At 41.6% G+C, this 12,780-nt stretch overlaps 1 protein-coding gene across 1 annotated transcript; it reads right to left on the reverse strand.

The window, feature by feature from the left end:
- Nucleotides 1–6,388: 6,388 nt before the first annotated feature.
- On the reverse strand, nucleotides 6,389–12,444 carry CUNH9orf40 (chromosome unknown C9orf40 homolog). Its single transcript, XM_027406550.2, has 2 exons — nucleotides 11,950–12,444; nucleotides 6,389–7,622 (listed from the first exon to the last, which is right to left on the reverse strand). The coding sequence occupies exons 1-2, from the start codon at nucleotides 12,292–12,294 to the stop codon at nucleotides 7,461–7,463; spliced, it is 507 nt and encodes a 168-aa protein (XP_027262351.1). The 5' UTR covers nucleotides 12,295–12,444; the 3' UTR covers nucleotides 6,389–7,460.
- Nucleotides 12,445–12,780: the final 336 nt, after the last annotated feature.

Here is a 12,780-nt window from a genome sequence, read left to right on the forward strand (position 1 = left end):
TTACAAGCTGAGCAACTTTGTTCCACCATGGACGTCCTGACATGATGTTCCACCTTGCCACAAAAACCACAAGCCAAAATGAATCTTTTTTCCTTTAAGTCCATCTACCCTGGGTATTTTGTCACTGTGCTGAAAAGTTGTCTGACACAGAAAATTGGCACTGAGAATTGGGGCTTCTTTCTGTGTCTGATATACTAAAAACACAGAATAACCATTTCCTAGTATTATTCAGAGAAATGGGAACGAAGAACAGAAAAAGAAATATTTGGGAAATATGCAATTTGCTCAAAATAGAAGTACATTAAAAAAAAATAGAAGCACGTTGAAAGTTGTACCCAAAGAGGATATAGAGGCTAAAGAGGTAGGTACCACTAAACAGAAATCAAAGGGGAATGGAGGAATGGCTCAGCGGGTAAGAGAATGCACTGTTACTGCAGAGGACCTTAGTCCATTCCCAGCGCCCAGGTCAGGTGGCTCATGGCCACCTATATCCAGCTCCCGGAAAGCCAACATCTCTGGCCTCTGGGGATACCTGCACAAATGTGCACATAACCCACTCACAGATACACCTACACATAATTAAATTAAATGAACTAAAAATAAAACAGCTAAATAAATCAAGTGCTTTGCAGGAGAGCTATAGGAAAGATGCTATGAGGGTATCTGAGCAATCAGAAAGACCCCACCCACTCACTAGCTCAAAGATGTAAAAGTGTGAACTCCTGAGGCTGGAGAGATGGATGACTAAGCAGTTAAGAGGACTTGTGCTCTTGCAGAGGATCTAAGCATTGTTCCCTGAATCCATGTAGTGGCTCACAACTGTACTTAAGGCCAGGTCCAGGGGATCCAATGCTCTCTTCTGATCTCTATGGGCATCCTGCATGCAGGTATGTGAACCCAGGCAAAAACACTTATACACACAAAACAAAATAAATATGTTTTAAATGCGAACTCATTTCAATGACTTTTGTTTGAAAAATCCTGAGGAACCCTATTTTTCAGTGCCACTTAGAAAACTGTCCCTGTGTGTACCCTTATGTTCAGCTGTCTGTGACTCAGGTCCGGGCAGCTGAAGTTTGAGCAGGCTTGAGTGGTGCAGTTCATGCTAGTGAAAGACCTTAGCATTGTCTACATGTTGTTGGTTTTATAGGCAGGTAAAATCCAGGAGTTTTTCAGCCATGGAGGAAGATATCAAAGGAAATCCCAAGAGGCCAAATGATATATGGCTGGGCTAGAGACTCTGAAATTGGCCCCATGAAAAACCAATGTGTGAAGCTATAAGACAAGGGTGGGACAGGTAAGCTAAAACTTCAGGAGGCTACACATGAGTTGACTGCTACTCAGGTAAATGTAATCGATTAGCAGAGGAACGTGGTTTACATTGTGCATTGTGGGAGAAAGCTGGAGGCAGCAATCAAAACAGATGTGGTTTAATGTGTCTTTGTGGTAGCAAGTTTATAGCAGGGAAGGAAGGGTCTTCTGTTCCCATGGGGAGCTGAAGTTATACTAAATCAACCTTTCTGACTCTCTGTCTCTCTCACACACATTCTCTTGCTTCACTCCTTCTCTCAATATGTTCTAAAGTGAAAGTATGCAGATCACAAACTGTTGTTTTTGTGTGGGGAGAGTGAATGAAAGAACTATATTGAAAGTGCGGTGAAATGAATCAAAGGTACTTCCCCTCAAGCCAAGGAACAACACTCCTGAGATGCAGTGGGGAAGATACTTGCATGTTTTTTGCTGTTTGCCTTATAATCTTGCCTTTTCAACTTCAAACTGTCCTTTCTTTTCTTTTCTTTTTTTTTTTTTTAAGATTTATTTATTTATTTATTATGTATACACTGTTCTTTCTGCATGTATGGCTGCATGCCAGAAGAGGGCATCAGATCTCATTATGGATGGTTGTGAGCTACCATGTGGTTGCTGGGAATTGAACTCAGGAACTCTGAAAGAACAGCCAGTGCTCCTAACCTCTGAGCCATCTCTCCAGCCCCCAAACTGTCCTTTCTTAAGCAAAATGAGATAGAGATTTTTTTTTTTTTTTTTTTTTTTTTTTTTTTTTTTTTTTTTTAGTTTTTCGAGACAGGGTTTCTCTGTGTAGCTTTGGAGCCTATCCTGGCACTCGCTCTGGAGACGAGGCTGGTCTCGAACTCACAGAGATCCGCCTGCCTCTGTCTCCCGAGTGCTGGGATTAAAGGCGTGTGCCACCAACACCCGGCTGTTTTTGTTGTTGTTGTTTTGTTTTTTGTTTTGATAAAGAGAGATTTATGTCTGGCAGATGATAGACTATGTGTGTATGTTCAAATTCTTGGCCCTCAACTCTGATGTAAGCCTCTGGTGTAGGCATTTTAACTAATCTAAAAGAGAGGTAAAAATGTAAAACATTTATCTGGGAAATAGCACTTTATTTCCTTCATTAGAGTAAAATTGTATATAAATTTTTAATAATAAATTTCATGTCAAATAATGTCCATTAATAAAACTATTTGTTTACCTCTCCTCTCTTAGTCCATAATTGTCATTTGTCCATCACAGTGCCCATCAAAAGGGACAGGGTGGGATGTTCATCTCATGCTAGTAAGCATTACTTCTAAGTTATATTGGTGTCATTTAAAAATAATTTTTTTTGTGTCCAACTCTTGGCTTACAATTTTACAAGTTGCTTCTTTTTAATAGACTGAATAGTTTAATTGTGTGTGTGTGTGTGTGTGTGTGTGCATGTATGTGTGTGTATTATCCTTGGACATTTTCATACCTATATATATTGAGTCTTGGGTTATGTTTATATACCACCATACCTTCTTCCATCACTCCCTCTCTCCCACTGATAATTTGGAAATTTCAAGCTCATACATAGTCCCAAAAGTATGATAAAATAATACAAAATCTGGGGGGCGGGTGGCAAGGGATCAAATGTGTTTAACAATGTTCATGAATTACTTTAATTAAATAAACCATAGTAGATTCAAATGCATTTGTATAATTATAGATAAATAACAAATCAAAGTATTGACTGGAGTTGTCTCTAGGAAATGGAATTTCAATTTTTCCTTTAACACTTTAAATTTCCTAAATAGGAATGGGCAATTTATATAATCAGAAAAGGAGTGCACACTATTAAGATGCTGGTAGATTTAGTTCTGCATAGATAGAGCTCAGCACCAGGAAAACAGTTTTGTCAGAGTTGACAGCTGCTACCCTAACCTGGAACTCAGTATTCAGAAGATGCCTATAAAGCAGGGCTGGAATGCAACTGGGCACCGATGAATGATCCCACACTTTTGCACCTGCAGTTTTATAGTTCACATTAGAAAAGCTATGTTAATGTAAGTAAAACTATTGTTTTGAAATTGTAATAAGCATCATGCAATAGCTCCACCTTTCATCTGGAGGGTGAGCCAGCATATTTGAAAGCTGGTGGCTGGCTTAAATACTAAGCTATTTATACACAGAGCAGTGTCAACAACTTGGAGATTCCAAACTTATTAGCTCTTATTAGTATTCAAAACATGTTCAGGACCAATCATGACTATAATATCTGTCTTGGATTAAAAAGCAAAATGAAATATGCAGATAAAATAAAAGCAATTAGATAGTAAAAGGATAAAAGAATGGCTATTAAACTCACCTTAAGACATCAAAGAGGAATATGCATACTTGTGTTAATGTGTAATCTTTTTGCTTTCTCAGCATTTTGTAGAGGACTTTTATGCTTATGCTTGTGAGAGAAGTTTGTCTAGTTTTGAAATCAGAGTGATAATGGCCTTGCAAAATGAACTGAAAAGTGTTTCTCCATGTTCCATTTTTCCAAAGGAAATTGTGTTATTTCTACCTTAAATGACTGGAAGAGTTTTCCAGTAAAATTCTATGACTTCAGAGTTCTACTGTTGGAAGGTTTCAAGCAATGGATTCAGTTTCTTTGACAGACATGAGACTGCTAAGGCTACTTATTTATTCATGAAGATGCCATTGTAATTTATGCCTATAAACAACTTTATCCACTTTATCTATGTCCTCAAAATAAAGTTGTATGTAATATCACCCCTGACCCCGTGTTTCTTTGGTATCGAACCCAGGGACTCGTCACACACATTCAGCAAGCACTCTACAACTGAGCTACATCCCCAGCTCAATGACTCCTAGGGCTTCAGTGACATATTCTGAGTTTCTATATTGCACCATGAGCTGCTGAGGTCTGAGGTTCTGTTCCTGTTGTAGTAACCTCCTTTCTTCTTGTTTTTGAGCTGTGATCATCTCTTTTGATGCACCATCAAGTTCACTGGCTCCTTCCTCCCATCTTTGTTCTGTTTAGCAAATCTGCCAATTCTCTATTTTTTTTAATCACTAAATGTAATAATTATGGACTGCAGGTGTGGCTCAGTTGTTAGGCCCTTGCCTGGCATACATGTTTAATTCCCAGCACCACATAAACCAGGTGTGGCGTCACACACCTGTAATCCTAGTATGGAGGTGGAGGCAGGAGGATCAGAAGTTCAAGGTTATTTTCACCCACCAAAGGATCCCATCTACACTAGAATCAGATTAGATCTAGAGATCTCAATTTGAACAAACTCAAGGTGAACCAAAGGCCTTAATTTACATGAAATGCTGAAACTGCTTGGGGGTTAGCATAGGGACAACACTCAAATGTAGGTATAGACAACACTTTCTAGATAGAATTCCAACATCAGAGAGAGCAGCATCAAGAATTAACAGGCGGGATTATATGACAGTAAAAAGCTTCTGCAAAGCAAAAATTTCAATAGGGTGAAGAGATGAGCTACACAATGGAAACTTTGTCAGTTACACTTCAGACAAGGAGCTAATTAATATCCAGTATACAAAGAACTCTTTCTCTCTCTTTCACACACTGCCAACTAATAAATGTGCTAATGAACTGAACAGAGTCCTTAAAAGAAACACAAGGACCAAAAAGTACTTTTAAGAGTTTAATGTCTCTGGCTGGCAGAGAAATGGAAATTGAAACTGATTACATCTCACCCCAGTCAAAATGGCTATCAAGAAAACAGATGCCAAACTGGGTAGTTCCAGGACAGCCAGGGATACACAAAGACTGGCGGGGGATGGGGCGGGAGGGTGAAAAACAGATGTGGGTAAAGAGGAATCCTTATTGTTTGTGGGAGTGTAAACTAGTACAGACACTATGTCATTGTGAAATCCTCAAAATAAATAAATAATCCCTAAACTAAAAAATAGAACTACTATATGACCCAACTATACCATTTCTGGACATGTATGCAAAGGACTTTGTAGCCTACTAGAGGTGTGTGCACATTTGTGCTTATTCCTGCTCTAATCACAACAGGAGTAAATGGAAATCAGCCTCCATGTCTATCAGCAAAGAAAATGTGGTACCTGTAATAAAATTGTATTCAACCCAAACGAAGAAGTTGCAGGAAAATGTATAAAGTGGAAAGTACTAAGTGAGGTAACCAAGTTCAGAAAAACAAATACCAAATGTTCCCTCTTAAAGTAGATCTGCTTCTAACTTACACACATATGTGTGAGGGGTTGAGCATGGGCATGTGTCATGACCAGACAGGTGTCTGTGATGCTGTTGTCAACTTGACAAGATCTATAGTCACCTGGGAGAAATTATTTTAATCCTAATTGAGATGGGAGGTCTTGAAATCGTGGATGGAACCTTTCTTTGGGCTGGAATCCTGGACCATATAAAAAGGTAAACCTGATAACCCGAATTTGGTCCCTGGGAACATAGAGTGGAGAGGACCCACTCTCAAACTGTTCACTGACCATCAATCACACAGTGACACAGAGGTCCACATGCATACACAAATAAACACTTAATTTTAAAAGTTAACTTAGAATACTGCCTCCTGCTTAACAGTGGATGCAGTGAGACCAGCTCCCTCAGGCTCTCGCTGCTGGGACTTCCACATGGTGAACTATAGCCTCAACATAGAGCTAGAGTAAACCTTCTCTGCCCAAAGATCCTTGTCAGAGCATTTTATCACAACAACAGGAAAAGAAACTAAGATAAGGCCCCCAGGAGGTAGAAAAGGTTTAAGGAAGGAGTGTGAGAAGGCTGAAAGAACAGTGACATGCAGAGAGAGCCCTAGGGACAGGAAAGCATCAGGGAAACCTGGGGAGGCAGATGTTGGTGGAGAGCAGCCACAGCAATAGTGTGTATGGAAATGCCACACATGCTAATTAAAACATAATTTTTTAAAAAGTAGTCACTCTGAGGTAGATACTATTTATTATTTCTCATTTTCCTCTCATTGACATGGGGTATCTCTTCAGAATTTTGAATTGGATTTTAGGTCAAAAATACAAACAAACGAATTATTCAGTAACAAAGCCAACATTTTGGATGCAATACACAAATTAGTCACTGATACATAACTCAAGCATAAACAGTGTACTTTATTAACAATAAAATTGTAACACAATAACTTAGTAGTGACAGATCCAATAATGTAACAAATTAATTAACAGGCATTGTTTCAGCTCACACTAGTGATCTCCTTTAAACAGGAAGATTACTAGTCTAGTGGTTCTGGCGGGTCTGCGCAGTACAGGAATACAGACTTGGTGCCAGAAACAAAATAAAATAAAACAAAACAAAACAACAACAACAAAAAACCAAACTGTGTAAAGCCCACCTTCCAATAACTGAGTGAAATCTCTAGGATGGGGCTCAAGCAGACTGGTAAAGTGCTATCAGTGTTGAGAACTGCAGGTCTAAACTAATCAACAAGAACAAAACTGTGCTCAAACCAAAAATCAATATACTGACCATATCCTTTCTTTTTATCTCAGAAAAGGGGAGGAGGGACAGGCATCTACTTCTTACTGTTCTTTATACAGCTTTTGGCTGCATCCATTGCCGATAGCATTTTAATAAACAGCAAATACTGAAGGTTAAAAACTAATTACCCAAATGGAAAGTCTCATTAATTTAAATTTACACTCTTTTAAAACAATATTAGCTTTAAGAAACAATCTCATATTTTAATTTTGCATAGATACTCAAGTCTATTTGTTCAACCAAGAGGAGCCAATAAAATGTACTAGAAAGTATTTTCTTAGCATCAGTCATATAAATGAATTCATTCGGAGTACCACAGATAAGCTTTCTGGTGCAGAGGGACATTGGCCAGAGCACGAATGAAAGAGCTGAGTGCTTCCTCTAAAGCTGCCAACACCCCCTTTTCCAAGATAAGCACCTTCCAAGTTAGAGCATGAACAAAAAAATCTATTCATTAAAAATGCATCCACAAAGTATTTTGCCCCCAGCTATACTATATCCTTAACAAAAATCTCCATTAGGATATTCAGTAGTAATTACAAGTTATTTAGCCTCAAAACTCTTCCTCATTTTTCAGGTTTGATAACAGTATCATGTCAAGTATGGAAAATAACATTTCCTTTAGTTGTCTCAAATTCAAAGAATCCTGCTTCTTCAGCTCCTCCTGTCAGGGCTCCATGTCAATTTCAACTACTTCATTCTTGTCCTGAAGTGTTTCTGTCAGGCCATCCGCATTTGCACACAAGTCTTCAAGAGCTGCTAGATCAATAGGTGGCAGAGGGTTCCTCCAGTACTGGAATGTATTATACTGCCAAAACTCTTCACTGGGCTTTAAGGGAAGGAGAAAGATAAAAATGGGTCACCAGCTTAGAAAACAACATAAACAACGTCTCTCTCTCTCTCTCTCTCTCTCTCTCACACACACACACACATTCATTCATAGTCTCTCTCTCTCTCTCTCTCTCTCTCTGAAATAATGGCTGTCTTTCAGTCTGGCAGGGAATGGAAGAGCTGTAAACTTAAGGGCATCCTGGACTACCCTTTCTCAAAAACAGAAAGATAACTATGTATTTTTTGTTGTTGTTGTTTACACCGATTTAGGGGTAGCACATATTATGATTGAGATCAGAGGACAACTTTCAGGAGACAGTACTCCCTTCCACCATGTGAGTTCCAGGAACTGAACTCAAGTCGCAGGCTTGGCAAAAGTGCCTTACCTGCTAAGACATCTTGCCAGCCCAATAACTACTTTTTAAATTCCTAGTTTGAAAAATATACTCAAATATAGTTTACATACTTTTTCATTTTCAACAAATAGTTTTGATTTTGAATAAAGTATTCCACATACCCAATCAAATCTGTGGTTTGTATTTGCTAATAGTTTAATTTTAAAAGAATTTCCTTCAATTATCATTATCACCTATATTTTCAAAAATATTATAATGCTTTAAAATTTGTATTTATGTGTATGGCATTTTGTCCAAACATATGTCTGTGTACTGTGGCATGTAGTGCCTAAGAAAGCCAGAAGAAGGCATCAAGTCCCCTGAGACTGGAGTTACAGACTGTTGTCAGCCACCATGTGGGTTTGGGGAATTGTACCGTGGTCCTCTGGAAAAAGAGCCAGGGTTAAGTTTCAATGAGAAATATGAGATTTAAAATACATATACACCTTTATGACCTACTTTGGTTTTTTTCCCTGAAGTTTAGTATTGAGACTAACATAGAGATCAAAATATTTCATGAAGTCCTATAAAGTTTAGGATAGGAAACTGATAAAGAGAAGAACACAGGGGGCTGGAGAGATGACTCAGTGGTTAAGAATATTAGCTGGTCTTCCAGAGGTCCTGAGTTCAATTCCCAACAACCACATACATGATGGCTCACAACCATCTGTAATGAGATCTGGTGCCCTCTTCTGGCCTGCAGGGATACATGCAGACAGAACACTGTATTCATAATAAATAAATAAATCTTTAAAAAAAAAAGAGAGAGAGAACATAAACTTAACAATGGGCATGACTGATAAATAGTTCTACCAAGCAAAAAGAGGGTTGATCCCTTAAACATTAAGCTGTTTACCCTAAATGATTACAAAATTACTTTAAGTAGTAAAGTTAAAATTGGCATGACATCCTCAAAATACTCCATGCAAAGAGAGCAGCACTAGAGTCCCACCCAGGCTTTGAGGTGACAATTCTCAACCTGAATACCCTTTTCAGATCAATGCCTTACTACATCCACTGTATTAAATTTACACTTGCTACAGCAACTCCATCCATGGGGAATGACAATCACACAAACTTACTGCTCCAATAACACAGAAATAAAAACAAATGAAAATAACTTTAGTGAGATATTCAACCCCATGCACCTGTATCGCTGAATATGCCTGTTTGGGTGTGGTCACAGGTTTGGACTTGACCAGTTAAAAGGATTGAACTGGGTATCGGAAAGCCCCTCCTTCAGGTCTTGGAGAGTATCCAGGTGGCAGGGTCTGACTGAATTGGAGTATTTGAGGAATTTCCTGTGTAAATTATTTTCTCCTAAGAAACTCCACTTCATCATACTGGTCAAGCACCCAATAATTAACTTGGATCTTATTTAACCCAATGTAATGAAAATATTGTTTGAATATGTGCTCAACATTTCAAAACAATGGCATAATACACTCTTTTCAAAACTAAGAATGTACCTTACACTTCTAGTACTATTGCTGTGCAGTGGCTACACAACACAGCAATGCTCAGGGGCTATGTGACAGAGTGGAGAGCAGTGTAAGCAGTCATCCTCTTAGGCTTTAAGGCAGATAGAGTTAGCCTTTTGGGAATTTTCTAATATTGGGCTAAAGATACAATAAAGTCAAAAAACATAGGGCTGGTTCGATGGCTCAGCAGATAACCAAATGCATGTGTGTTACACATGAAAAACTTTTAAAGGATGTATCACAAAAAATCCACTTTAATAATAAGCAAATGGGGTCAAAATAGTTACCTTCTAGTTCCCTCCTTATGAGTACAGAGCAAAATATAACCTAGTGACTGAAAACAAACTGCCACCAGGTATACCTTTGACTAACCATGACAAAAATCTCTGATCTTACCTCATTAGAAACATGGATTAGGATCTTTGTAAGAATTAAAATTAGCATAGGAAATACTACGGCTGGGTATAACATATCCTCAAATGAATGTATCAGTAACTCTCTCCCTAATATAACATTCCTGCTGTTACTGGGCAACACGATACAATATTGGCTAAGCAACTGATCTGCATAAAATTATACTATTAAAGATTATCTTACATATGACACATATGCACTCTTGGCTTTGTCTTAATTATACAAATACATTAAACTATCCCCTCTCTATATATACAGAGTGTACATACACTCGTACATATGGATGTGTGTATATGAAACAATACAGGACACATTCTGAAGCTTGACAACACAAAGTAGATACTATGCCTGGAAAGAAGGCATCTGTGGTAGTGTTTTCTAAATGAGACTATGAGGTTAGGGCAAGCATTTAAGTCCTAATCTGAGCAAACAGAAATCAGACCGACACTGATGTCAGTATGCCTTTTGTTATATCTTTTTTTCCTGGATGACAAGCTCTTAAAGCAAAACCTTGTCTTTGGAGGCAAGAGAGAGGGAGAGTTTTTATCTTCTCATTGTTCTGCGGAAGGGAAGGAACTCTAACCCCCATCAGTCATGCACACACAGATAGACTGCACCTACAATGCACACAGTGTATTCTGGTAGCAAAGAAAATCTGCATATGGACAGCTTGCCAATGATGGTCTGGAGAGGAAGATTTCACCCTAGGCAGCATGGGTCTTGATCCAATAGTGGTGGATGATTATGATTCTGTTTTAAGGAAGCTGGTTTAGAACTTCTACTAGCAATCTACCGAGAGTCTAAATAAGGTCCGTGTTAAATTATACAGTTAGATAACCTCTCCCTACGCTTGTAACTCCAGCACTCGGAGGCAGAGACAGGCAGATCTCTGAGTTAGAGGCCAGCATGGTCCAGGGCAGCCAAGGTTACACAGAGAAACCCTGTCTGGAAAAAACAAAACAAAAAAGAAAATCTCTCACAACTCCGGTGTGTTTGTGTGTAGGGGGTTGGGGGGGGTGGGGGGGAGGGGTAGTGCCGAGTTCCCAACTAAAAAAATTCTGTTATCAGATTTCTCACGAAAAACAATGGCAAAACAATCTCAATTATCTATTCATTTTTGGCATGATTGCTAACTTTGTCATAATATGCTTAAGACACTAGAGAAAGGCATTGGGCAGATGCATCCCAAGATGGTTGAGGAGGGTTTTCGGAGTTCAGAGAATTACACTTGCCAACCACCTCAACCCCCACCAATTTATACCAGAACTGCTTTAAAGAAGGCTCGGGAGTCTCTAAGTCAGGCCAAGCCTGTGCGGTACATATAAAATGTGGGTTATATGTTCATTTGAAGTTTTCCAGTCACATTTTACAAAGTAAAATTAACATTTCATTCCAGCAGATACGTGACAAATTACTTCGCGTGTAACACAGCACAGGACCTGAGCCTTTTTTCTTTCTTTTTTTCCTTTCGATTCTTCAGAGGGGGTTTCCCTGTGTAGCCCCTGAATGTCCTGGAACTCGCTCTGTAGACAAGCTTGGCCTCGAACTCAAGAGATCTGACTGCCTCAGCCTCCCGAGTTTGGGATTAAAGGCGTGCGCCACCGCCGCCGGGCAACTCTGAGCTCTTATCTTAACCAAATTTTAAGGGCCTACTCGTTTACACTAACAACACATACATTTGGATACGCTGCATTTTTCTAGTGTTTTTCTGGATCACATGGCTAGCAGACAGCGTAGAGCAAAGTGATTCCCAACGATCCTTTCTCATAGGCCTTGAACCTTATGAGTTAACGGGTCCTCTTAAGACCCGACGGCAGCCCTTCCCTTCTGCCAGACCGGCACCAGGCTCAATTAACTGATGGATGCTGCTGGAAAACCGACTGCAGGTTCTACAACACTTGCCGTTAAACCAAACATTTCCCTCTCGTTTGCATCGAGCTGACCTCCTCCGGGCCACGGGTCCAGCCCCTCGAGTGGGCGGGCCGGACTTGCGCAGCCCGGGACGCGGCTCTGGGCTTGAGCGGGGCGGACCTACCTGGATGGGCGCCCCGTCGGCTCCCCGCGGGCTGTCCGCACTCCCCACCGCGTCGCCGCCGCCCGGAGCTCGGCCGACCCGGGTTTCCTCCTGCTCGCCGGGAGGTGGCTCTCCGGGCTCCAGGCCGAGGCCCTCTCGCTCCTGGCCGCCGTCCCCGCAGCCTCGTCGCTTGCGGGGAGCAGGCGCAGGCTCCGCCATGATCCCCGCGTCCCCCTGGCGTTTGCGGGACCGAGCCGCCCCAGACGGCGGGACCCAGAGCGGCGGCTCCTCGGGGAAGTCGCTGAGCAAGAGCCGCTTCCAAGGCACGCGGAACGTGAGCGGCTCAGCCGCACGCCGCTTGGCCATGGGCCGGGGATGGGCGGCACGCGGGTGCCAGCGGGCGGGCGGAGAGCAGCGCGGAGCTGCGGGCTAGGGCGCCCCGAGGGCGGCAGGGACGTTGGGGAGTCCCAGCGAGGCGCCCGAGATTCGAACCTGCGCCGCGATGCGCGCGCAGTCGCGCCGGTCCGACGCGGCCGCTGGTTGGTGGAGGCTCCTGGCTTGCGTTCCCGAGTGCCCTTGCGGCCGGAAGTGTGCACCTCGAGGAGGCGGGGCGTGGAGGGGATGTGGCTGGTAGGATGCGGGGAACCACCACCTCTGCTTCCAGAAGCTGTCGGCCCCCTGTGCACCTGCCCTGTTGTTCGCTTTCCCCCGTGCGCTTTCCTGTCTGCAAACGGTCCCGGAGGCGAGGACACGGGCGTGGTGGCCGGGAGACCCGGCGCTCTCGGAAGTCCTGGCGGGAAGCGCGCTGGCTGCGGCCCTTTCACTTTTCATTGTGAATGTAGTGCGGCCGAG

The sequence above is a fragment of the Cricetulus griseus genome, chromosome 3 (assembly GCF_003668045.3).
Source record: "Cricetulus griseus strain 17A/GY chromosome 3, alternate assembly CriGri-PICRH-1.0, whole genome shotgun sequence".
NCBI lineage: Eukaryota > Metazoa > Chordata > Mammalia > Rodentia > Cricetidae > Cricetulus > Cricetulus griseus.